Here is a 26,469-nt window from a genome sequence, read left to right as displayed (position 1 = left end):
AAAAAATTAAGTTGTGTGTCCTTGTTTCTCAATTTGATCCTTTTACATGGTTTTGTATTTTATGCATTTTATACATTGCTGTTATTTTTATTGATTATAGTTTAGTAATTATTGCAATTGCTAAGACTGGATTTGCTAAATTATCAATTTCTGATTTTTAATTTTGCTGATTACTATTGTATTCTAATGGAGTGCTGAACATCGCTTGCTTGGATATAAGCTGTTTATTCCAAAGTTATGTCTTTATTATGACATTTTCATATTGGATCAGATTGTGATCAGGCGCCTGTGTGATTTCTGCCGCCTGTTTTGCTGTTTCTCCGGCTTTGCAAACCCGCCTCGCGCGCAGTAATCTGGAAAGGCGGTATGCAAATCAAAATGAACAGAGATGGCAAGGTACAGGGTTCGAATCCTCCCCACTCAGCCCTCTGCGCGCTCTCCCCCCAACCTACCTCCCAGGGTTGTTGGAAGGACCAAACAGGGAAGGGAAGCGTGATCTCCTGGGATAAGAAAGACGGGGGTGGAAATGTCAATAAATATCTCGTTCGGTTGAGAGAGAGGCGGGAGATGGGGAAGCGGGAGGGCGGCAGGGGCTGCGCTCAGCCTGACCCCGTGGAGAATTCGCTATTTGCTTTTTCCCATCTCCCTCCCTCTCCCTCTCCCTCTTTCTCTCTCTCCCCCCGAGGCGAAGCTGCGGCTGACAGCATGACTAGCAGGCAGGCGATTGTCTGGCTCGGCTGTGTTTAGTCTGCGCCTTCGCCGCCGCCTCCTTCCCCGTCTTTCGCTCCCATTTGGAGAAGGGAGCGCAAAGAGAGCGCGCGCTCCTCTCCAAAGCAGCCGCCGCCGACGCGCGTCCCGCCGCCTTCAAGGGGGGCTTAATCCGCCTGCCACGTCCAGGGGAGCATGCCTGAGCCCCGCGGAGAGCATCCGTGCACCCCGGAGAGGGATCGCCCATAGCCGGTGAGTTTCCCCCCCCTGTTTGATTTGGCAGGAGGGTCTCCCGCATCGCTGCCCCCCAACCTTTCCACGCCACTTCTGGGCACCGGGGTCCGGAGTTTCCTCTCCTCCAGCTTTCAGATCGCTGCCCCTCCTTTCCCTGTCCCCCACCCCACTTCTCCGGGAGGGGCCGAGGCAGCTCATCTGCTTGGCCTGCCAAAGGTCCCAGGCATCGCCAGGTAGGGCTGGGAGGAGAGGCCCCTGCCTGAGGGTTTGTGCTTTGTTCAGAACGATGAGGACTAGAACCTTGCATTGTTTATGGGGAAAGGCTGCAGCGCGGTGGCTTTGCGCGCAGGCGGTGCCAGGTTGGATTCACGATGGCATCTCCGGGTAGGGCATGGAGAGATGCGCACACACACCCTCCTGCCCGAAGCCCCGGACGGCTGCTGCCGGCCCGTGTTGACAATACTGAGCTAGATAGACCAACCGTCTGACTCAGTGCAAGGCAGTTTTTTGTGTTTCTGTGTCATTTCAAGATGATTCCTGCCTCTAAGTCTCTGTAAATGGATGTGCTGCTCGGGGGACATTTATATGTTTGACTGGGCCACATTATCCCCCCCCCCCCCAGCTTTGACCCATGCTTGGGCCCAAAGAGAAAGTGTGGGGAGAGAAAGAACCCAGGAGTCCGGGACCTCACATTCCACTCCCCCACCACCACGAGTCTTCCCTCTGCTCACCTCTAACCACTAGGCTCTACTTCTCTTCTGAGCGAAAGAACCCTGGGTTGAGTTTGATGCTCTTTCTGCCCTGAGCAGACACAGTCAAACAAAGCAGGCTAGTTTTTAACTGCTCATTTCAATGTGTGTCTACTCAGCGTGGGATAAACAGTGCACCCCAATATTATTTTATCTGCCCACCCAGAGCATGGATGACAAAAACAAAACAAAACCTCTAGTCGATCTTTTCCCCTTTTCTCTTTCCCCAGGGAGCTCAGACTGGTGAATAAATATCCTTCTCTTCTGAAACTTATTAAAGGGCAGGGAATCTTGCACGTGACCCACCCACAGTCTCCAGCTTTTCTGCCGCGATGGCTGGGCGTCACGCCTCCCTGTCCCTCCTTCCAAAGTTACAGGGAGGAATCCTTTTCCCCTCGCATGACTCCCGTCATCCTGGCACAAGCACGTTCCTTTATTGCTGCTACATCCGTTCTTGTTTTATTCCAGGATTAGGTGGGGGACGGCCACCTCCCCGAATGTGGCCTTACGCCAAGTCAAAACGTTGGTCTGTTCAGCTCGGACTGGCAGTGCCTCTTCAGATTCTGGGTATCTTCTGTGTGTGCAAAGCATATTCTCAACCAGTGACTTTGTGGCCTTTCCCTTAAATGTAACGCTAAGTTTCTAGTCCTCATGGTCAAATGTATTCTATGTTGTAAAGGTAAAGGGTCCCCTGACCATTAGGTCCAGTCGTGGCCGACTCTGGGGTTGCGGCGCTCATCTCGCTTTATTGGCCAAGGGAGCCGGCGTACAGCTTCCGGGTCATGTGGCCAGCATGACTAAGCCACTTCTGGCGAACCAGAGCAGCGCACGGAAATGCCGTTTACCTTCCCGCTGGAGTGGTACCTATTTATCTACCTGCACTTTGACGTGCTTTCGAACTGCTAGGTGGGCAGGAGCAGGGACCGAGCAACGGGAGCTCACCCTGTCACGGGGATTCGAACCGCCGACCTTCTGATCAGCAAGTCCTAGGCTCTGTGGTTTAACCTACAGCGCCACCCGCACATTGCAGGGGGTTGGACTAGATGAACCTTGGGGTCCCAAATCTACAATTCTAATAAAGGCCTGGTTTAAATGCGGATGTAGGAATCCGCCTTATGCTGACTCAGACCATTGCTCCGTCCGGCTCAGTGGTGACTGTTTTTCCACCTCACTTCTTCCAGAGATTTTTGTCTTATGTCTCACTTAGGTACGTTTCTGGCTTAGATATATTTTTGACCAGCAAGGCTGGTCAGTTACGTTCCAAAGAACCTTTGCTTTCTTTCCTTTCTAAGCCGGGCAAACTTACTAGCTCTCATGATAGAAGATAGGCGGGTGCAATCTCAGAAAGCCTCAGGGAGTTTCCAAATGAGGTCCCCGTCTTTTAGAAGAGAATCGGTGGCTCTCCAGCCATCGCTCGACTACAACTCCCATTATCCATGACCGCTGGATGCGCTGCACGATGGGAGTTGGAGTCCCACAATATTTGGAGAGTTCCCTGTCCCGCTTTAGAAGTCGGATACTTCAGAGCCTTGCTCATGGCCCCTTATCTCTGCTCTCCATGAATTCCAGAATAATTCCTGGAAAGTAGTAAAAGCATTTGCATAATAAATTGGGTCAAGGCAACAGAGGTTTGGCTGGAAATCTGCATAATGTAAACATGCTTATATAAAGTGTAGTACATGCAGCCCTCTTCCTGAGTTGTTATACTCTGAAAGGACCCCGTTTGTGTGTGTGTTTAGTAGGGGAGGGAGATATACATAAATGGGAACGTTGCCAGCCCTGACCCAAATCTCTGCTCCAGTCCTTAAGAAGATCTTTGTTAGGTCAAATGCCCATCTAGCCCAATATCCTGACTCTGAAAGGAAGAAGCCACAAAGCTCACAAGCAACAGCTCACCCCTGCTCTCTCTTCCTAGTACCTGGCCTTTGGAGGTATACTGCGTAAGACTAGGGAGGCTTCATTCTCAACAGCCATGCCTATTTCTGTAAGGAGAGCCCTGCTGGATCGGCTTAGAATCATAGAATCATAGAGTTGGAAGAGACCACAAGGTCCATCGAGTCCAACCCCCTGCCAAGCAGGAAACACCATCAGAGCACTCCTGACATATGGTTGTCAAGCCTCTGCTTAAAGACCTCCAAAGTAGGAGACTCCACCACACTCCTTGGCAGCAAATTCCACTGTCGAACAGCTCTTACTGTCAGGAAGTTCTTCCTAATGTTTAGGTGGAATCTTCTTTCTTGTAGTTTGGATCCATTGCTCCGTGTCCGCTTCTCTGGAGCAGCAGAAAACAACCTTTCTCCCTCCTCTATGTGACATCCTTTTATATATTTGAACATGGCTATCATATCACCCCTTAACCTCCTCTTCTCCAGGCTTAACTCATCTCTCTTTCCAGGATGCCTGTAGGAAGCCCACTGTTTATATACCCCCCTCCAGGACAGGAACTTAAGAGGTAGACTGTCCCTGGACTGGGAAGTTCAATTTATTCACGGCCCATGTGGCTTCCACTCCCAGCTGTTGACCTCTCTTTCTGAAGCAAACCAATGACCGCCCTCTTTCACCTATTAGCATAAATTTCCCATCATGCACTTCCCCCAAAATGCTTCAAGAGACCCCCCCCCACAATCCAGTGCTGAGTGCATCAGTGTTTGCAGTGAGTAATCTGGTATTCAGCTCAGATATTATGATGATGATTTCAATTTATATAGCGCTCAGTTGGTTAGAGCGCGGTGCTGATAACTTCAGTGTTGCAGGTTTGAGCCTAATAATAATTTATTTATACCCTGCCCATCTGGCTGGGTTTCCCCAGCCACTCTGGGCGGCTTTCAGAAGAATATTAAAATACAATAGTCTATTAAACATTAAAAGCTTCCCTAAACAGGGCTGCCTTCAGATGTCTTCTAAAAGCCTGGTAGTTGTTTTTCTCTTTGACATCTGGTGGGAGGGCGTTCCACAGAGCGGGTGCCACTACCGAGAAGGCCCTCTGCCTGGTTCCCTGTAGCTTCGCTTCTCACTGCGAGGGAACCGCCTGAAGGCCCTCGGCGCTGGACCTCAGCGTCCGGGCAGAACAATGGGGGTGGAGACGCTCCTTCAGGTATACTGGACCGAGGCCGTTTAGGGCTTTAAAGGTCAGCACCAACACTCTGAATTGTGCTCGGAAACGTACTGGGAGCCAATGTAGGTCTTTCAGGACCGGTGTTGTGTGGTCTCGCCGGCCGCTCCCAGTCACCAGTCTAGTTGCCGTGTTCTGGATTAGTTGTAGTTTCCGGGTCACCTTCAAAGGTAGCCCCACGTAGAGCGCATTGCTGTAGTCCAAGCAAGAGATAACCAGAGCATGCACCACTCTGGCGAGACTGTCTGTGGGCAGGTAGGGTCTCATCCTGCGTACCAGATGGAGCTGGTAAACATATGGGACAGTTGCTTATTCCTGCACTGCGAGGGTTTGGATGAAATGATCCTTAAGGTCCCTTATAACTGTGATTTTATGACTCTATGAAAAGATCCCCGGGCATCTTACCACATTAAGAACACATTTTACAGGGCATAATAATAATAATAAAACACAGCGGCACCTCGGTTTCCGAACATTGACAAACGTTTTGGTTTTCGAACGCCACAAACCCGGAAGCAAATACTTTGGTTTTCAAACGCGCCTCGGAAGTCGAACATGAAACGTGGCTTCCGTATTGAGTTTTCCGTTTTGAGGCTTCCGTACTGAGTTTTTGGCTTTTGAACGTTTCGGAACGCAAATGGTCTCCTGGAACGGATTACATTCGGAAACTGAGGTACCGCTGTGATCATGTGAGCATAATCTTACGAGCATCCTAAGAATGCCCCCTTTCGGTAAAAAGGATCGAGTAAGTTTCTAGCCCTCAGTGGGTAGCGGAGAGCGATAATATAACAACACGAGAGCTGCTGGATCAGGCCCAAGGGCCATCTGTTCTCGCATTGGCCAGCCAGAAATCTTAATGGGAAGCCCACAAGCGAGGACTAAGCTGAACAGTGTGCTCCCCTCATGCGATTCCCAGCATACTGCCTCCAACAGTGTAGTTAGAGCATGGGTAGGCAAACTAAGGCCCAGGGACAGGATCCGGCCCTGTCGCCTTCTAAATCCGGCCTGTGGACGGTCCAGGAATCAGCGTGGTTTTACATGAGTAGAATGTGTCCTTTTATTTAAAATGCATCTCTGGGTTATTTGTGGGGCCTTCCTGGTGTTTTTACATGAGTAGAATGTGTGCTTTTATTTAAAATGCATCTCTGGGTTATTTGTGGGGCATAGGAATTCGTTCATTCCCCCCCCCCAATATAGTCCGGCCCCCCACAGGGTCTGAGGGACGGTGGTTTGGCCCCCTGCTGAAAAAGTTTGCTGACCCCTGTGTTAGAGCATAGCCATTGGTAGCTTTATCCTGCGTTCATTTGCCTAATCCTCTTCCAAATTATCCATCCCAATGTTTTGCTGTCACTACATCTTGCAGGAGCACATTTGCCGTAAAACCTGCGCTCTGTGTGTGTTATCAGTATTTGTGACAAAGTGTTTGTATTGAGCTCGGAGCTCACCCACCAAAGGACGTCCCTTTTCATTGAAAAGAAACGAGCAAATTTCTAGTTCTCAAGGGAATGGAGATAAGTTTGAATCATTTGGGAGGGGGTTGTTTTGTATTCCCCCCCCTCCCAGTTCATACTTGCCCTTGACACACAAAAACAATCACGTGAATTTTTTAAAGCCGTGTTATAGAATCCTTGAACTGTGTCAGGTTTTACCAGGTTCCCCCCCGCCCCCAACAGCTTGAAATTGTTTATGTGTGCTAAAACATTTCCCTGAACTGTTGAGGATCCCATAAACACACCATGCATTTAAAGCATGTGGCTTTGGCCAAAGAATCCTGGGAACTGTAGTTTGCCCCTCGCAGGGCTACAATTCCCAGCACCCTTAACAGGTCCCAATATCAGGTCTTGTGGGACTCTGCTTTCCACATCTCTCCATTGGGAGCACTGCCCATTTATTTCTTCTCTCTGTTCCTTTTCCAGTTGCTGACCCACCAGTCCTCTCATCTCATGTTCCCAAATAATCAGGAGTCTTTGGTGTGTAGGACTTTATCAAAATAAATTTCTTTTTTTTTTAAGCCCACAATAATGACTGGATCCACCTCTATAAGCTTACTGACACTCTCAAAACTCTCCCAGGTTGGTGTGACAGGACCCATCCTTCAAGCAGCCTTGCTGGTTCTGCTTCAACAAGGCTTGTTCTTCTTCTGTTCACTAGTTACGGTATTTTTCGCTCTATAAGCACTCCTAAAAAGTAAGGGGAAATGTGTGTGCGTCTTATGGAGCGAATGCAGGATTCACAGGCTATCCCAGAAGCCAGAACAGCAAGAGGGAGAGCTGTGCAGCGCTCCCTCTAGCTGTTCTAACTTCTGGCTTAGCCATGCAAAGCCTCCGCAGGGCATGGGGAGCCTTCATCCCTGTGCCCCACGGAGGCTTCATGGGGCTATCCAAAAGCCAGAACAGCTAGAAGAAGAAGAAGAAGAGTTTGGATTTGATATCCCGCTTTATCACTACCCGAAGGAGTCTCAAAGCGGCTAACATTCTCCTTTCCCTTCCCCCCCCCAACAAACACTCTGTGAGGTGAGTGGGGCTGAGAGACTTCAGAGAAGTGTGACTAGCCCAAGGTCACCCAGCAGCTGCATGTGGAGGAGCGGAGATGCGAACCCGGTTCCCCAGATTACGAGTCTACAGCTCTTAACCACTACACCACACTGGCTCTAGAGGGAGCGCTGCGCTGCGCATAGCCTCCGCAGGCTCTCTCGCTTCCCCCACCTCCCACAAAAGCCCCCAAGAGTCGCGCTCCCTTTAAAGAGCCGCGCGGAGTGTGTGGGGGGCTCCTGCAAGCACCGCACATATACTCCACGCGGCTCTTTAAAGGGAGCGCTGAGCAGAGCCTGGGATGCATACATGCTCTGCTCAGCGCTTCCTTTAAATATTATTTTTTTTCTTGCATTCCCCCTCTAAAAACTAGGCGCGCCTTATGGTCAGGTGCATCTTATGGAGCGAAAAAGATGGTAATTCTGTCTTCAGCAAGGCCTTCCACCAGTTTTCCTGAATCTGGTTGTGGTTGTTTTTTTAAGAAAAAAATTATTATTGTAAGGTTGTTTACTAAAAGAATTTTGTAAATTTATTGACTAAAAGAGTTTCGTCAGCCAAAAAAAAAAGGGGGGGGGCTCCCGGAGCATTTTACAAGTTCACTAAAAACAGAAAAGAAACCCAATCTCTGTCCTCAGGTTTATAATCTAATAAAACACAACACGGTGTTTTGAGTCTGGAGGCTGCCAGCTTTTTGAAACACTGCGTAGAGCATTGAGCAGCTCTTGAATGAAGTGTTCCTGTCCCATAGCTTGAAAGATTCGGACAAGCCATTGTTTGTTTATTGATTTTATTTTGTGAAATTTAGACACTGCTCAATTGTAAAAGAAAAAAGATTAAAGAAATCCAAGGTAGAGCTTGGTACTGATAATGCCAAGGTTGCAGGTTCGATTCCTGTATGAGACAGCTACGTTGCAGTGGGGTCAGACTAGATGATCCTCAAGGTCCCTTCCAGTTCTACGATTCTAATAAAATTATCTCGCTTTTTTTGTCTACTGTAATTTTAACTTCTCAAAAGTCTTAAGCTGTTGCTGTCCATTTTTCCTATTGACAATTTCATTGCTTTATCTCCTCCCTGCAGCAAACTGCTTTGAAATAAAATGAATAAAGTGATTTTTAAAAAGTTAAATTAGAAATAGATTAAAACACACACCAGTCTGGGCAGGCTTCTCTAAACGAAAACCTTTTTAGCCGATGCGGAAAAGAAGGGAAGGGACCTGCCTGATATCAAGTGGCGATGAGTTCCAAAGGTGGTACTCCATTAAAAGATCAATTTCTTCCTTGGGGAAACTTGACAAATTATCTATCTCCATTTTTTTAATTATTATTATTATTATTTGGTGTGGGGGAGGCTGATGGCTGTCTGCTTGGCTTCTCCCCCCCCCCCCCGTCCAGAACAACGCTGCTCCCGCCATGTCCCTGAGCCAGCCCAGCAGCAGCGATGCGTGCCTGAGCATTGTGCACAGCTTAATGTGCCACCGACAGGGCGGGGAGAACGAGTCGTTTGCCAAGCGGGCCATCGAGAGCCTGGTCAAGAAGCTGAAGGAGAAGAAGGATGAGCTGGACTCCCTCATCACGGCCATCACCACCAACGGCGCGCATCCCAGCAAGTGCGTCACCATCCAGCGCACCCTCGATGGCCGCCTGCAGGTAAACCCGTGGCGCTGGGGTTTCTCGGGGTGGCACAGCCGGCGCATGGGAACAACAGCGCCACCACCTCTCCACCAACTCAGCTAGAGGCATTACCGTCTCCCCAGTGAGGCCACATTCACACGACACATTTAAAGCGCTATGATACCACTTTATTTTTTAAATTAATTTTTATTACTTTTTTTCAAAAAATAGAAATTAAACAAAGAACACTCCGTAACACTGTAAACACACTTATAGACACATTTTCCAAAATGAAAACTAATAAAAATGGTTTATTTTTTTAATTGGATTTTTAACAATGCCAAATACATAGCCGCGTTTTGAGATTTCGCCTCATCCCGCCACTGGGTCCTAATTTCAACATTTTCAGCTGCATATTATACCCTCGTCTATGTTTTATATCTATCCATATTACCCACCTTATCTGTCACATTGCAAGTGCGATTAAAATCCTGCTAATGTTTTCATCTGCTTACAGCGGTCTCCTAAGTAAGTTATAAATTTCCCCCATTCTTTCTTGAAGTTTTTGTCTTCTTGGTACCAGTTTAAAAACTCACCCCCCCCAAAGGATTCTGGGAACTGTAGTTTGTTAAGGTTGCTGGGAGTTGTTGTCAGGTCTTGTCACAAAGCTACAACTCCCAGAGTTGGTCCCTCTTCCCAGGGAACTCTGGGAACTGCGGTTTTCTGAGGGGAGCAGGGATCTCCTGACAACTCCCAGCGCCCTTAAGAAACTAAGGTTCCCAGGGGCACACTAAATGCACCGTACAGTTGTATTCAATAAGTTCCAGCCTCCCCAAAGAATCCTGGGAACTGTAGTTTGTTAAGGATGCTAAGAGTTGCAAGGAGGCCTCACTTATTCTCCCCACAGAGCTATAGTTTCCAGAGTGGTTTAGCCCCTCTTCACAGGACCCTCTGGGAATTGTAGCTCTGTGAGGGGAAAAGGGGTTCTCCGAACCACTCTCAGCACCCTTAACACGCTACAGCTCCCAGAATTAATGGGGCGGGGGAAGCCATGACTGTTTAAAGTGGCGTAATGGTGATTTGAATGGTTGCATTAATTTATTTCAGCCAATAACCAGTTGAGGAGGAGGGACGAAAACAAAAAGACAGAAAACACAGTAGGGTACCTTAAGTACAATATTAAATATAGGCATTAGAAACAATGTAAAATATAAAAAAAACAGTGGGGAATATGAAGTAATTATATTAAAATGATGAGGAACAATTTGAGGTGTCAGTAGTTCGGGCAAGATCCTGCGCCGATAAGCTATGGTTGCTGCACAAGAAATCTAGGTATTTTGGCAGTAATCTCAGGAGACCGATCAGTCGAAAGATAATCAATATTTGGATTTTCCTACTTTGTAAAATTGGATTAATGAAATGGTGGCGGATATCAGAATAGAAAGAACAAGAAAACATGTCCCACGATTTCTATTTAAATTTATGCTGTGAATGCAATGAATATAAACGTTACTTTTGTGCGGTAGGCTAGTTCACTCGCTCGCACCCACTCCCCTCTTGATGAGGGTTCAGTTATGCACCCCAGCGCAGCAGGAGCACAAAGGGTGCACAGTGGAGCCCAGGAGAGGATGGCGAGTTCAGAGCGTGAGGGTCCTCATCTCTCCTCTAAAGCACAAAAAAAGTGTGTCTATGAGAGTTGCCTCATTCTGCATGCCAAGCAAGTGTTCTCTGCCACGGACCCTTTTTCCTTACCCACTGTGCAAAACAGCATGTCTGAAGCAAGTTTTTCAGCTTCTAAAATCTAGACGGAGCTTTGAACTTCCTAAACAACTTCGTTATTGGAGATCTTTTTTTAAAAAAAGATCCCGTGTGGCCCAAAAGCTTGCACCTATTTTAAACCATTGATGGGCCTTCCAGATGTTGTGGGGTCAGGCTCCCATCATCCCCAGCCAGCGTGGCTGATGGTCAGGGGCTGGTGGAGTTGGGAGTCCAGCAATGTCGCTGGAGCGCCACAGGCTCTTTCATATCCCAACCAATTAGGGTGGTCCACTCAAGAAAAAACCCTCTTAAAGCAATCCTTTTGCATTGTCAATGAAAACACACCCATCTGTTTGTGTATTCAATTGGCTTAATAATGAAATACATTAAGACTACCAATTGTGTCATGTTATACACACATACACGTAATATAAATATATAGTGTAAATTAAATAGTATCAAATATATCTCAAACACTTTAATTTACAATATGGAAATTTGAATCAGTGTGTGGCCTCCTGTCAAAGGACTCTTGCTTCCCACTTGGTCTGAGAGGTTGGATTTATATTGTTGTTTTGTTTAGTCGTTTAGTCATGTCTGACTCTTCATGACCCCCTGGGCCAGAACACGCCAGGCACTCCTGTCTTCCACTGCCTCCTGCAGTTTGGTGAATCTCATGTTTGTAGCTTCGAGAACACTGTCCCACCATCTCGTCCTCTGTCGTCCCCTTCTCCTTGTGCCCTCCATCTTTCCCAACATCAGGGTCTTTTCCAGGGAGTCTTCTCTTCTCATGAGGTGGCCAAAGTCTTGGAGCCTCAGCTTCAGGATCTGTCCTTCCAGTGAGCACTCAGGGCTGATTTCCCTAAGAATGGATAGGGTTGATCTTCTTGTAGTCCATGGGACTCTCCAGAGTCTCCTCCAGCACCAGAATTCAAAAGCATCCATTCTTCGGCGATCAGCCTTCTTTATGGTCCAGCTCTCACTTCCATACATCACTACTGGGAAAACCATGGCTTTAACTATATGGACCTTTGTTGGCAAGGTGATGTCTCTGCTTTTTAAGATGCTGTCTAGGTTTGTCATTGCTTTTCTCCCAAGAAGCAGGCGTCTTTTAATTTCGTGACTGCTGTCACCGTCTGGATTTATATTAACATATATTAATACACGTTCTGACATATATTAATGGACGTTTCAGAGGTATAAAGGAGGGTTGAGGAGCCCAAAGCCTTCCAGATGATATTGGACTACAGTTCCCATCAGCCCCAGCTATCATGGCTGGGGTTGCCATATTCCCAAAAGTGAGAGTCTGGACAAAGTCGTTGACCACCCTCCTCCCATTTCTGTCTTAAACAATGAGTGACTCAGAACTGCCAAGACCGACAGATGTTTTGAACTACAGTTCCCACCATCCCTGATCATTGACTGTGCTAGCCAGGGGCTGATGGAAGTTGTAGTGCAAAACACCCAGTGTGGGGGGACGGGACAATAAGAGCATCAGAAGAGTCCTGGAGAAGATCCAGCCAATGGGGTCCCATCCAGCCCAGCACCCTGTTCTCACAGCAGCCAATCGGATGCCCTAATGCAGCGGTTCTCAACCTGTGGGTCCCCAGATGTTGTTGGACTACAACTCCCATCATCCCTGAGCTCTGGCCTTGCTAGCTAGGGGTGATGGGAGTTGTAGTTCAACAAACGTCTGGGGACCCACAGGTTGAGAAAGGCTGCAATGGGAAACCCTCGAGTTGTGTGTGTGTGTGTGTGTGTGTTACAACCCCTTGCTCTACAAATAAGGAAGGGGATTTAAGTCCAGGAGCCCCTGCCTCACATCTCCCGGGGATTGTTGAATCCCCTCCTGACCTACTTTTTTGCCTTAGGATTTTGGCTCTTGAAATCGGACAAAATAATAATTACCGTGATTGGGGTGGGGTAGCTATCGATTGGCAAAGAGGTTTCGAGGCAGTTTGAAGTATTAAACCAATTATATTCGTGAGCGCACACGTCCCATGAGGTAAAAGTAATCTCTCTTTAGAAAACAGCAGTGAAGATTTCTAACACAGACCCATTGCAAATCTAAATATATGTCTGGATTTTGTCGCTTTTTGTTGTTGCTTTTATAGTTATTTGGTGTTATTCCTTGCCGTTGTAAGTTTTGGGGGTTTTTTTAAAATCTAATATAACCCTGCCAGGGACTTAAGGGTGAAGGGTTAATGAATTAAATTAAGAATAATAATTATATATTGGGGGGGGCGGGACAAGGAAAGGCGACAGCTGCGTCCGTTTTTTTTGTCTCCTTAAATCGGAGCCCACCCAAAGAGCGAAAAGCAAATCCTTCTCAAAAGGCCTTGAAATTATTGCTGGCTTGGATGGAAGCAGCGTGTTAGTGTGTGTGTCCCATTTTTGGCCCCCGCCCAACATATCACCAGATAAAGAGGACTCTTGAGGTTTCGTTTTGGGGGGTGGGGGGGTCACCAACCCCTTCCCTTTTAACCCTCACCCCCAAACAAATCTCGATTTCTTTTTCTCTGCTAGCCACGCTGTGCCCCCTCCCTCCCTGTCTGCCCAGAGGATGAGTCACTGTCTGGTTCTTGAAGCCGCGGGGAAAGGGGGGGGGGCTGTTGTTATGTCTGAATTCAGTGTCAGCCAGAAACCGTGTGGGGAAATATGAGTGCGAGGGCCAAAAATGAGTGCGAGGGCCCTGTCCACAAAACACACGCATGCACCGCCCCCCCAGGAAAGAAAGGAAGGTTCTTGCGGAGGGTGGAGGGGATAAAACTACGCCTGTTTGTTTTGTATTTTCTTGCATCGAGTTGGAGGAAAATGGGGGTTGATTCCTTCTCCCCCTTTGCTGTGAGATACATGGAATTTGCAGCTCTGGCAACAGAAAGTGCCTGAGCATTACCTTTACGAGCACAATTCAAAGCACAGCTGTCAACGTTTCCCTTTTTTCAAGGGAAATTCCCTTATTCCGAATAGGATTCCTCACAAGAAAAGGGGAAAATATTCACAGCTATGATTCAACGTCTTGGTGCTGGCCTTTAAAGCCCTAAACAGCCTCAGCCCAGTACAGTGGTACCTCGGGTTACATACGCTTCAGGTTACAGACTCCGCTAACCCAGAAATAGTGCTTCAGGTTAAGAACTTTGCTTCAGGATGAGAACAGAAATCACGCAGCTGTGGCGCAGCAACAGCAGGAGGCCCTATTAGCTAAAGTGGTGCTTCAGGTTAAGAACAGTTTCAGGTTAAGTACGGACCTCCGGAACGAATTAAGTACTTAACCTGAGGTACCACTGGATACCTGAAGAAGCGTCTCCACCCCCATTGTTCAGCCCGGACACGGAGGTCCAGCTCCAAGGGCCTTCTGGCGGTTCCCTCCCCGCAAAAAGTGAGGTTACAGGGAACCAGGCATAGGGTCTTCTCGGTGGTGGCGCCCGCCCTGTGGAACACCCTTCCATCAGATGTCAAGGAAATAAACAACTATCTGACTTTTAGAAGACATCTGAAGGCAGCCCTGTTTGGAGAAGTTTGTAATGTTTGATGTTTTATTCCGTTTTTAGTGTTCTGTTGGGAGCCGCCCAGAGTGGCTGGGGAAACCCAGCCAGATGGTTGGGGTATAAATAATAAAATGATGATGAGGAGGAGGAGGAGGAGTCCTGTGGGGCTTTCGGCAGGGAGCTCAGTGGAGGAGTGTCCCGAGATTCAGGCAACTCCACCCTGCCCGGAGCGGCTCCTTGACCCCGGATCGTGCTTCTTCCTTGCCTGGTTGCAGGATGTGTGAGTGTGTGGAAGCCAGCCTACTCGACAATGGCAACATCTACATTCATGGACCTCTGTTGCCCCGCCCACTTTGGACCTCTGGCCCCGCCCACCCCTGCAAGGTGGCCCTCGGCAGATGGGAACACGGCCCTCAGTCCAAAAAGGATTCCCTGATTCTTCTCTATGGGGTCAGAGGTTCCCCGGTCCATATCTGTCCTGCGTGTGAGTGGAGAGCCCATGTGAAGCAATGTCGGGTCTAGGGCCTAGGAGACCTGAGTTCGAGTCTCCTCTCAGTCATGAAACCTGCTGGGCAACTTGGGGCCAGTCACTGTCTGTCAGCCTGAAGCTACCTCTCAGGGTTGCTGTGAGAATGAAATGTAGAGTGGGGTCGTGTTGAGCTCTTCAGTGGCATAAAAATGTAATAATAAATATGTAAATAACCCCCTGCCGCACAGCAGAGGCCCTCGTGTCCTTTAAATCTGCTCCAGGTGGTCTCCTCTTAACATACCCTCCAACATTTCTCCGATGAAAATAGGGATGTCCTATTCCATGATAACAATGATGACGTTATTTATACCCCATACATGTGACTGGGTTGCCCAAGCAACTCTGGACAGCTTCCAACATGTATAAAATAATACAGTGGTGCCTCGCAAGACGAAAAGAATCCGTTCTGTGATTCTCTTCGTCTAGCGGTTTTTTTCGTCTTGCGAAGCAAGCCCATTGACGGATTAGCGCTATTAGCGGCTTTTAGAGGCTTTTAGAGGCTTTTAGAGGCTTATCTGCTGATCGGATCAGCTGATAAGCGACTTAGCGGCTTAGAAAAAGGGGGGAGGGAGGGAAAAAAAACCCCGCGGGAACTTGCAAGACATTGTCGTCTTGCGAAGCAAGCCCATAGGAGATTCGTTTTGCGAAGCACCTCCAAAACGGAAAACTCTTTCGTCTAGCGAGTTTTCCGTCTTGCGAGGCATTCGTCTTGCGGAGCACCACTGTAATAATAATAATAGTAATAATTTATGATTTGTACCCCGCCACTCTGGGCAGCTTCCAACAAAGATGAAAAATACATTAAAATGTCACACATTAAAAACTTCCCTGAACAGGGCTGCCTTCAGATATCTTCTAAATGTCAGGTAGTTGTTTATCTCTTTGACATCTGGTGGGAGGCCGTTCCACAGGGCAGGCACCACCACCGAGAAGGCCCTGTGCCTGGTTCCCTGTAGCTTTGCTTCTTGCAGTGAGGGAACCGCCAGAAGGCCCTCGGCGCTGGACCTCGGCGTCCGGGTGTGGAGACGCTCCTTCAGGTATATACCTGACGCTCCTTTCAGGTATATAAAAACATAATAAATCGTTAAACATTAAAAAAAAAAAAAACTTCCCTATGCAGGGCTGCCTTCAGATGTCTTCTAAAGGTTGCATAGTTACTCAGGGGTCACATAACTCCATACCCTCCCACATTTCTCTGATGAAAATAGGGAAAAGTGGGACGTTCATGGATCAAATCAGAAACCAGGGACGGCTTCTGTAAATCCCGGACGGTCCCCGGAAAACAGGGAGACTTGGAGGGTCTTCATCTGCCCTCGCCATCTCCGCTCCTGCGCTAACGGTGTCCTTTGCCATCTTTTTCCCTTCCATGTACCCCCTGCTCCCCGCAACCAGGTGGCCGGACGCAAAGGCTTCCCCCACGTGATCTACTCCCGCCTGTGGCGCTGGCCGGACTTGCACAAGAACGAGCTCAAGCACGTCAAGTTCTGCCAATTCGCCTTCGACCTCAAGTACGACAGTGTCTGCGTCAACCCCTACCACTACGAGCGGGTGGTGTCTCCGGGCATCGGTGAGTGAGTCCCTCGTGGGTGGCGCCTACAGAAGCCGAGTACCCCCACAGCTGCCTCAGTGGATCTACTTCGGAATAGGCCAATGGGGTGCCAAGAGTGGGAGCTCAAGTTTGGGAACCCAATGCGGCCCTCTGGGTCTCTCCGTCCGGCCCTCAGAACACTCCCTCACCGGCCCTCGCTTTGCACTCTCTCCTTGCACAGCTAGATCACGCCTCTTGGATAGAGGAAAGCGAGGGTTGTGTGAATGTGTGTAGCCTACTGTATGACGGTAAATTTAGCACCCTTTTTGCCTCTGCCCCCCCCCATCCTCACATGGCCCCCAGGATGTTGCTCAGAATGAGATGCGGCCCTTCGTCTAGAGGCAGAGAGGAAAGTTTCTCTATTGCTGTTTCTGAGCCTCCTAACATCACCTCTGCTCCCAAGGCAGGCAGGCAGGCAAAGGGCACTTGGCCGTTTCCACCTGCCTTCTTAAAGGTAAAGGGACCCCTGACCATTAGGTCCAGTCATGGCCGACTCTGGGGTTGCGGCGCTCATCTCGCTCTATTGGCCGAGGGAGTCAGCGTACAGCTTCCGGGTCATGTGGCCAGCATGACTAAGCCGCTTCTGGCGAACCAGAGCAGCGCATGGAAAGGCCGTTTTCCTTCCCGCCGGAGTGGTACCTATTTATCTACTTGCTTTCGAACTGCTAGGTTGGCAGGAGCAGGGACCGAGCAACAGGAGCTCACCCTGTCGCGGGTGATTCGAACCGCCGACCTTCTGATCGGCAAGTCCTAGGCTCTGTGGTTTAACCCACAGCGCCACCCGCGTCCCATACCTGCCTTCTTACCTATCTGTAAATGGAAATATTCGACTCCATAAAGCCACAGTGGATATTAGCAGGTTGCTATGCCAACCGATCCAAATTTCTTACGCCCAGCCTGGCATCTCCACCAACTGAAGATTTGCCAGAACAGGAGGGCAGGAATTAAAATAATAATAACCTACATTGTGTGCTCCGTGTTTTCATTATCCCCAGCCCCACGACGATACCTTAACTTACACATTTTCTGCATAAGGTGTTTTCTGGATGAGACAATCTTCAACTGCCTGGAGGCACCATGTCCTTAAATTCATTCTGGTGTTGCTTTTTCAAACCACCTCATTCAGATGAAAATTGGCAGTGTACACACTCTGTGGCAACTTGACTGCTTTTCAAAACAAAATATTAATTGCTCCGCTGAGAGAAAATGTACTTTGCGTGCCCTTGGAAGGTATTTAACCTTAGCTATGTGTGTGTATGTGTACACACGGGCTATTTGTCTCTCTGTTGCGTGCTGTCTGGACATGCTCAGAGGCAATTCGGCCACAGTTCGACTTGGAATGTAATTTTTTATTGTTTCGCTGAGGGAGAGTTTGATTCTCTTTCTTATCCTTTGAATATCCCAACCCTACTTTGGGGCCCCTGAACGGGCTCCCAGGCCAACTCTGCACATAGTCAGAGGCACCCATCGTGAGGCACCGGGTCAGCGGTGGGGGGCAGAAAAGATGTCAGCCCATGTCATTCGGCCTAGGAGGTTAGCAGGGGAGAAGGGAGGGGGTTGGACCAGAAAGGGTCTCACGCTGGCTCCTCGTTGAAACGTCAGTCAAATCGAGCCCCTAGGCTGGACATAATAATAATAATAATAATAATAATAATAATAATAATAATAATAATAATTATTATTATTATTATTATTATTATTATTATTATTATTATTTATACCCCGTCCTCCATGGCCAGAGCCGGGCTCAGGGCAGGAAACACCAGTAAAATTACAGCAAAAACATATTAGGGGGGAAAAACCCAATTTAAAATACAGGTTAAAATGCAATTTAAAATGCAGCCTCATTTTAAAAGTGGTCCATAGATCAAAACAATAAGGGGAGGGAAACATAAGGGTCAGACTGAGTCCAAACCAAAGGCCAGGCGGAACAGCTCTGTCTTGCAGGCCCTGCGGAAAGATGTCAAGCACATTTCTGGCCTCAGAGAATATCGGCTGGAGCTCAGGATATATAACACACCCACTTTCTTCTCTCTCTCGTTCTGCAGGACTGAACATCCAGAATACAGGTGAGATACAATCCTGCTTTCTTTTTCTGGATGATGGCCTAGGACAGGACTGGGGGCGGACCTCTGACCTTCCAGGTACTGCTGAACAACAACAACAACAACAATTTATATGCCATCCATCGGACTGGGTTGCCCCAGCCACTCTGGGCAGCTTCCAACAGAATACAGTCGTGCCTTGGATCTCAAACACCTGGTGACTCAAACGTTTTGGCTCCTGAACGCCGCAAACCCGAAAACGAGCATTCCGGTTTGCAGACGTTTTTGGGAATCCGAACGTCCGACGCGGCTTCCGATGGAGTGCAGGAAGCTCCTGCAGCCAACCAGAAGCCGTGCCTTGGTTTCTGAACTTTTTCGGAAGTCGAACGGACTTCTGGAACGAATTCCATTTGAGAACCAAGGTACGACTGTATACAAAAACACGACAGAATATCACATCCTTAGAGCGTTCTGTTGATGATGCCAAGGCGGCAGGTTCGATCCCCGCAAGGGACACCTGCATATTCCTGCATTGCAAGTGGGGTTGGACTAGATGATCCTCATAAAACTCTATAATTCTATGAAAAGCTTCCCTGTACAGGGCTGCCTTCAGATGTCGTTCTGAAGAGCAGTTGCTGACTCAGTGGGCTTATTTTCTCCCGTCTTCGCTTTGTTTGAGCCGCCTCCTCTTTCCGCCCCCCTGCAGCGCCTCCCCCGCGGCTCGTGAAAGAGGAGTTCATTCCCGACTGCATCCAGATGGAGGTCCCGCCTCCTCCGCCGGCAGATCACCCCGGCCCTGGGGTCAAGGCCGGTCTTCCTCAGGCAGAGCCCTACCAGCCCTTATCACCCCTGCAGCTTCCGGAACCGCCCCATCCTACCGCTGGCATCTACCCCGCATTGCCTTTGTCTCCCCCAGGTTAGTTTTTTTTCTTTTTGGGGAGCAGCAGCAGGGAGGAAGGGAGACTTAAGGGAAAGGAAAAGGAACTGTTCTCGCCTCCTCTCAAGTGGGTTGGATTTGTGATGGGGAAATGCAATGTGACGGAGAAATGCAATATGATGGGGGCAATGCAATGGGCCTGCGATGGGGAAATGCAGTGTGACTGGGAAATGCAATATAATGGGGGCGATGCAATGGATCTGTGATGGGGAAATGCAATGTGACTGGGAAATGCAATACGTTGGGGAAATGTGGTGGATCTGCAATGGGGAAATGCAATATAATGGGGGCAATGCAATGGGCCTGCGATGGGGAAATGCAGTGTGACTGGGAAATGCAATATAATGGGGGCGATGCAATGGATCTGTGATGGGGAAATGCAATGTGACTGGGAAATGCAATATGTTGGGGAAATGTGGTGGATCTGCAATGGGGAAATGCAATATAATGGGGGCAATGCAATGGGCCTGTGATGGGGAAATGCAATATGACTGGGAAATGCAATATAATGGGGGCAATGCAATGGATCTGTGATGGGGAAATGCAATGTGACTGGGAAATGCAATATGTTGGGGAAATTTGGTGGATCTGCAATGGGGAAATGCAATATGATGGGAGCAATGCAATGGATCTGTGATGGGGACATGCAATGTGATGGGGAAATGAAATGAATCTGCAATAGTAGCTTGCAGATAAAATTGATCTCTCTCTCTCTCATGCTTACTCTTAGGCCCTCCTGGGGGGCCCCTGCTCCCTCTCCTTCATGGTGAGGGTCTTCTTCAGATCTCCACCCCCTTGCACCCCCCAGCCCCTTCTCCGGCTCCCCCGAGCGCACAGCAAAATGGGTGTGCCCCCAAACTGCCCTACCAGAGTAAGTATAGGGTGCCATTGTTGGGCCGGGTGCAGGACGGAGGCGTTCAAATGATAAGCTCTCACCTGTTTCTTCTCTTCCTTCCCTGGGCCTCTGGAAGATTCGACAACCAGCTGGACAGGGAACGGCGGCACCCCAAGCTACAGCTCCGTTGGGAGGAGCCAGGAGCCCACCCCACCTCCGCTCCCCGCTCCCCAGCAGCAGCAGAACGGACGGAGTTACCCTCAGCCTCCTCTTCACCATTCAAACCATTACTGTGCGTCTTGGCAAGCAAAGCGAAGCAAAAAGGAGGGCCCTGGGTGTCTGCAGCACCGTTTTGGTTCCACTGCAGTTCACTTTCCCCCACAAAACGGCATTATTCATCTTGCTGCCCCCTGTGGCGGAATCACGTAACTGCACCTGCAGTTATACTACGTTATACGGTCCTGGCTTCCACCAAAGAATTCTGGGAACCGTAGTTTTTATACGTGCTGGGGCTTGTTAGGAGACCCTTGTTCCCCCTCACAGAACTACAATTCCCAAAGTGGTTTAAGAGTATGTCCCTCTTCCCTGGCAATTCTGGGAAATGTAGCTCTGCGGGGGTGGAATTGGGGTCTCCTTTTAGCAACTCTCAGCTCCCTTGACAAAACTACAGGTTCCCAGGAATCAGCTGGAGTCCAATAACACTGTTGGAATTACAACTCCCATCATCTCTGGCCATTGGCCATGCTGACTGGGGGCTGCTGGGAGTTGGAGTCCAATAGTAGCTTTGAAGCTCACAGGTGGTTTAGGGGGCGTCTGTGGGCCTGGAATCCTGGGTTCAAACTTCCGCTCTGGGAAGCGGAATGAGTTACAATGGTACCTCGGGTTACATACGCTTCAGGTTACAGACTCCGCTAACCAAGAAATATTGCTTCAGGTTAAGAACTTTGCTTCAGAATGAGAACAGAAATTGTGCTCTGGCAGCATGGCAGCAGCAGGAGGCCCCATTAGCTAAAGTGGTGCTTCAGGTTAAGAACAGTTTCAGGTTAAGTACGGACCTCCGGAACGAATTAAGTACTTAACCCGAGGTACCACTGTATAGTGAATGTAGGAAACAGAAGAGCAAAGGTCTTGGCATTCCTGTCCCTATTTACCGCAAACCCCCTCCTTGCCTTATATTTCAGGGCCTGCTCATCACAGTTCACCTCCCTACCAGCCGCCAGTCTCCAGTCACCCTGGTGAGTGACGCAACCTCCCTTATTTGACTTTTTCTCTCCCCCATTCCCACAACGGCCCAGATTTTTAAGATGAATGCCCGTCTCTCCCCAGGCCCTGAGTTCTGGTGCTCAATTGCCTATTTCGAGATGGACGTGCAAGTGGGCGAGATCTTCAAGGTGCCCGCCAACTGCGCCGTGGTCACTGTGGACGGATACGTTGACCCTTCGGGCGGAGACCGCTTCTGTCTGGGACAGCTCTCAAACGTCCACCGCACCGACACCAGCGAACGCGCCAGGTCAGGGCAGTGGGGAGGGAGATTAATAATAATAATAATAATAATAATAATAATAATAATATTTTATTTATACCCCGCCCATCTGGCTGGGTTTCCCCAGCTACCCTGGGCAGCTTCCAACAAAGTACCGTATTTTTTGCTCTATAAGACTCACTTTTTCCCTCCAAGAAGTAAGGGGAAATGTGTGTGCGTCTTATGGAGCGAATGCAGGCTGCACAGCTATCCCAGAAGCCGGAACAGCAAGAGGGATTGCTGCTTTCACTGCTCAGCGATCCCTCTTTCTGTTCTGGCTTCTGAGATTCAGAATATTTTTTTTCTTGTTTTCCTCCTCCAAAAGCTAGGTGCATCTTGTGGTCTGGTGCGTCTTATAGAGCAAAAAATACGGTATTAAAATACAGTGGTCTGTTAAACATTAGAAGCTTCTAAAAGTCTGGTAGTTGTTCTTCTCTTTGACATCTGATGGGAGGGCGTTCCACAGGGCGGGCGCCACCACCGAGAAGGCCCTCTGCCTGGTTCCCTGTAACTTGGCTTCTCGCAGTGAGGGAACCGCCAGAAGGCCCTCAGTGCTGGACCTCAGTGTGAAAGGTGTACGCAGAGAGCAACGGGTTTCCATTGCAAAAGAACCCTCCCGCTATTTCTGATGTCGAGGGGTTGAGCGCCTAAGTGGCAGCGACTGGGGACAGAATGGGGTTTATCTGCAGGGTTTGGGGAGGAAGGCTTAAGGTTTGCGGAACGGCAACTTTAGCTAAACACCGAGCAGCACTGAATCGTGGCTGTTGCAGCAAGCGGGAGTCATTGACCGGCTGGGTGCTGAGGAGTGGTGGGAGGTACCAGCTGGGGAACCCCCAAGGGAGCCCCCAGGGGAAGAAGGCTCAGAGCCCAGGGATTGGTGCTGGGGTGATGACGAGTGGTTGGAGGAAGCAGACTGGTATTTGGAGATGTCGGAAGCAGCAGAGGCAACAGGCTTTGGCGAGCAGGGAGAATCTGTGGCAGAGAGGAGTCCAGAAGCAGAAGCAGAAGCAGAAACTGGATGTCAGGAGTGTGTGCAGGAGCCGGGCCCTGTGACTAGCAGGGCTTTGCAGGACTGGGGCTTTCCTAAGTTTGTTCTGAAGAGGCAAGGCACGGCCGCACAGGTGAGGCCGATTGGTAGCTCACAGCACCAGGTGGCAAGAACCGGGAAGGGATATAAGGTCAGCATTTCCCTTTGGCTCTTTGCCACAGCAACACACTTCCTGCCTTGGGCTCCTTGACTCCTTGCTTCCTAACCCTCAGACCCTTGGCTTCCTGACTCCTGGCTTCTGGCCTCTCGTTCCTGCTCCCACCCTGCCGTCTTGCCCCCAGTCCCGACATCCTCCACCAGGACTTTGACGACCCGTAAACAAGACCGTGACACTGGAGAGTAGGAAGGCCAAGAGGCAGAGATGAGTCAGACTGGTTTCCCTCTCCTGCAGCAACAAACTCTCCTCCCCTCTGGTTCCCAGTACCAGAAGAGGCATAAAAAGAGTGGAGAAGAAGTTAGCTTTGCACAGGCACAGTCTCAGATTGCTTGGGGGAAACTGGAGAAAGGAGGAGGTTTAGGGCAGCTGTGGGAAGGAGGGGGCCTTCAGTCTCTGCAACTGCCTCCTAGGGGCAAGACCCATGAAGAAGAATTGCTGTGGCACTCTTTAGCGGATTCTGTGGCAGAGAGCGGTCCAGAATCAGCGGTCGAAGTGGAGGCTGGAGAGGAATTGGGGCAGGTTGCTGTGACACACACAGAAATGAAAAGATAGTTGTGTGCTGACATGGTTTGAGACTGCACGGAATAAGCCCGAGAAAGGAGGAGCCTTAGAGAGAGATGGGAAGGTCTTTGCAACTGTGTCGTCGGGGCAAGACCCCCTAGGAAGAGTTGCTGAGACCACTAGGCCTGAGCTGTGGTTCGTCTCCTTGAATATAGATTTAACTTCACTGGCCCTGAGTGATTTGTTGTTTATTGTTGCTGACTTACCCCTGACAGTTTGGGACAGGGAACCAGGCAGGAAGAGGAACTGGAGTATTCTGTTTTCCAGGCTGCACATTGGGAAAGGAGTCCAGCTGCAGTGCCGTGGGGAAGGCGATGTCTGGATGCGGTGTCTGAGTGACCACGCCGTCTTCGTGCAGAGCTACTACCTGGACCGGGAGGCTGGGCGTGCTCCGGGGGATGCTGTGCACAAGATCTATCCTGGCGCCTACATCAAGGTCAGGGCCGGTGCTGTTGAGGGCCTGGGAGCAAGAGGGTTGCCTAGGGCAAATCTAACAGGGAAGGACCATAGCTCTGAACATCTGCTTTGTGTACCAAAGGTTCAATTCCCCAGCATCTCCATGTAGGGCTTGGAATTGTCCCTTGCCTGGTACCCTGGAGAGCTGCTGCCAGACAGTGTAGGCAGTATAAAGCTGCAAGGCCTGTTGGGTTTGACTCAGTATAAAATAAAGAAAATTTAAAAGCAATGTAACTGAATCCTGTGTCTGAATAGGTTTGCTGGTGTCTGTGCACTCCACAAGTACCTCTGCCTGTCTAATTATTATTATTATCATCATCTTATCATTAATATTGTCACCTTGCCACCTTCCTGGTGGTACGGGTTGTCAGCTGCCATCCTTCCTGAGCATCGCTCACAGCAGGTGCTGAAGTTTCTAACACAGAGTCCTCGCTCCTGCCTTTCCATGCAGGTCTTTGACCTTCGCCAGTGCCACCGCCAGATGCACCAACAAGCAGCGACAGCGCAGGCGGCAGCAGCGGCTCAGGCGGCCGCTGTGTCGGGGAGCATCCCTGGGCCTGGCTCCGTGGGGGGCATCGCGCCAGCTGTGGGTAAGTGCCAAGTGGATTCACCCCCACTGAGGTGCACCCAGACGCTACTTCCGACTGCAGTATTCTGGGTATGTCTGGGAAATCCCGGACGTATGGCAACCCTACGAAGCGGGGGGAAACTGTGAAGCCACCCAATGCCTCTATGGAGCTCCGTCCTTATTTCAGACACAACAATATATCTGTACAGTCATACCTTGGGATAAATATGCTTCGGGATAAGTATTTTCGGGTTGCGCTCCGCGGCAACCCGGAAGTAACAGAGTGAGTTACTTCCGGGTTTCGCCGCTCGTGCATGCGCAGACGGTCAAAACGACGTCACGCGTATGTGCAGAAGCGGCGAAACGCAACCCGCGCAGACGTGCAGTTGCGTCTTACGTTCAGGACGCGAACAGAGCTCCGGAACGGATCCCGTTCGCATCCCGAGGTACCACTGTATATCGCGATGTTTAGCTGGTGATCTATCACGATGTTGAAAAACAGGTATCACTCAGCCCCTGGTGTGCTGCAGCCGCAGCCGCAGCCAAGCCTTGCACTCTTCCCTTTCTTTCTTTTTTTTTAAAAAAATAATATTTATTAAAAGTTTAAGAATTAAAGAAAAAAAGTAAAAAAGAAAGAGAAAAAATAAACAGTACAAATCAACACATTACAATAAATAAAAAAGCAAAAAACACGATACATCAAAACAAAAACAAAAGCAAAAACAGTTAAAAACATATCCAATATTTCCATATCTTTATCTTTCATTAGCTTGTTTCATCGACCTCACACCTCCCTTTTTGTGTTCTAGTTGTTAATTATTTCAGCAAATCCTTTCCTTCTTTCACTGTTTTCTGTCATTTGATTATCTTAATTTATTTTAACCTTATCTTACCATTATAACCCTAAAACTTATTTATACTTAACTCCTTATAACATTTCTACTAAAACCATATAATTTCATTCCAATATTTTTCTAACGCTCATTAATTTTGCAACATTTCTCTAAATAATTTTTTTATATATATATACTTTTTTCCAATCTTCTTCCACCGTCTCTTCTCCCTGGTCTCGGATTCTGTCAGTCCTTTCTATCAATACCATATAGTCCATTAACCTGGTGACCTTCTGTCCGAGGCTCTTAACTCTCTTCCATGTCCCTTCTGCAGATCTTCTTCATATATATCTATGCACATTACTTTGTCTTCTGCTGATCTTGTTCTTAATTTCCTTCCTTTGGCACTGAGGAGTAGATCTTGGGGGAGCTCCAACCTAGCAATGTCTTTATTCCTTCTCAACAGGTCAGCCCATTCTCCATAGTCAGAACTAAAGTCCAAAAGATATTTCAGAGCACCACTCTCCACCTGACCCAAATCCAGATCCCAAAGGCCAGAGCATCCCTGCATAGGAGGATCTATCCAACTTTCCTTCTCCAATCCAAGCAGGGCTCCATCCCACCAAATCTGGCTTTCTCTGGCTTTCTCTAGATTCAATCATAAAGGGCAACAGCTTATGTTCATCAAATTGCCTCTGGGAGGCCAGGGCTCTCTCCACTTGAATTACTTGAGGTTCAACAACAACTTTCTCCTTCGTCTTCTCCACAGCTTGCCATGTCAAAACAGATTCCTGGGTCAATTCCTGAGTAATTTCTGTATAGGTATTCCCTTTTTGTCCCAACTCGGTCATTTTTAGTCCCAAATTGTCAATTTTAATAATCCTCACATCCATCTTCTCATGAAGCTGTTCCAATAAAGCACTTGTCTTGCAAAATGCAATCACTAGGGCTTCTTCTGTCAACATTCTTGTCCAAGGTCAAACTCTGATTCTCACGCTCTTTAATCTCTGCAGCTGGAAAATTCCCCAGCTCCACTCCTGCAACACTTCCAAAAGCTCCCTCTAGGGGAAACAATTTCTATTTGTATCCATCCTTTTAAACACAGATCCAGCAACAGAGCTAGTTTCGATTTTCAGTTACTTTTTTTCCTCCTTTTTAAGTGTAAAAGGAAACAATGGAAACAATATATTTCTCTTATT

At 48.7% G+C, this 26,469-nt stretch overlaps 1 protein-coding gene across 5 annotated transcripts in view; it reads left to right on the top strand.

Moving 5' to 3' along the window:
• Nucleotides 1-26,469, top strand: part of LOC310694198 (mothers against decapentaplegic homolog 4-like) — a 36,277-nt gene that overhangs the window by 6,129 nt on the left and 3,679 nt on the right. The window contains exons 1-11 of one of the 5 annotated variants that reach the window (XM_083477175.1): nucleotides 177-960; nucleotides 8,727-8,981; nucleotides 16,113-16,287; nucleotides 18,357-18,452; nucleotides 19,060-19,269; nucleotides 20,021-20,161; nucleotides 20,262-20,417; nucleotides 21,307-21,360; nucleotides 21,452-21,635; nucleotides 23,681-23,849; nucleotides 24,321-24,459. In XM_083477175.1, the coding sequence (XP_083333301.1) occupies nucleotides 8,745-8,981; nucleotides 16,113-16,287; nucleotides 18,357-18,452; nucleotides 19,060-19,269; nucleotides 20,021-20,161; nucleotides 20,262-20,417; nucleotides 21,307-21,360; nucleotides 21,452-21,635; nucleotides 23,681-23,849; nucleotides 24,321-24,459 (1,561 nt within the window). In that variant the 5' untranslated portion in view covers nucleotides 177-960; nucleotides 8,727-8,744. Of the gene's footprint in view, nucleotides 1-176; nucleotides 961-4,311; nucleotides 4,345-8,726; nucleotides 8,982-16,112; nucleotides 16,288-18,356; nucleotides 18,453-19,059; nucleotides 19,270-20,020; nucleotides 20,162-20,261; nucleotides 20,418-21,306; nucleotides 21,361-21,451; nucleotides 21,636-23,680; nucleotides 23,850-24,320; nucleotides 24,460-26,469 lie in introns of those variants that run through there. The other 4 variants (XM_083477178.1, XM_083477177.1, XM_083477179.1 and 1 more) reach the window with 4 other exon arrangements.

This window comes from Podarcis liolepis (genome assembly GCF_965112155.1).
Source record: "Podarcis liolepis genome assembly, chromosome: 15".
Taxonomy (NCBI): domain Eukaryota; kingdom Metazoa; phylum Chordata; class Lepidosauria; order Squamata; family Lacertidae; genus Podarcis; species Podarcis liolepis.
Note: the sequence above shows the minus strand (reverse complement) of the source record. Positions and strands in the feature narration are given on the sequence as shown.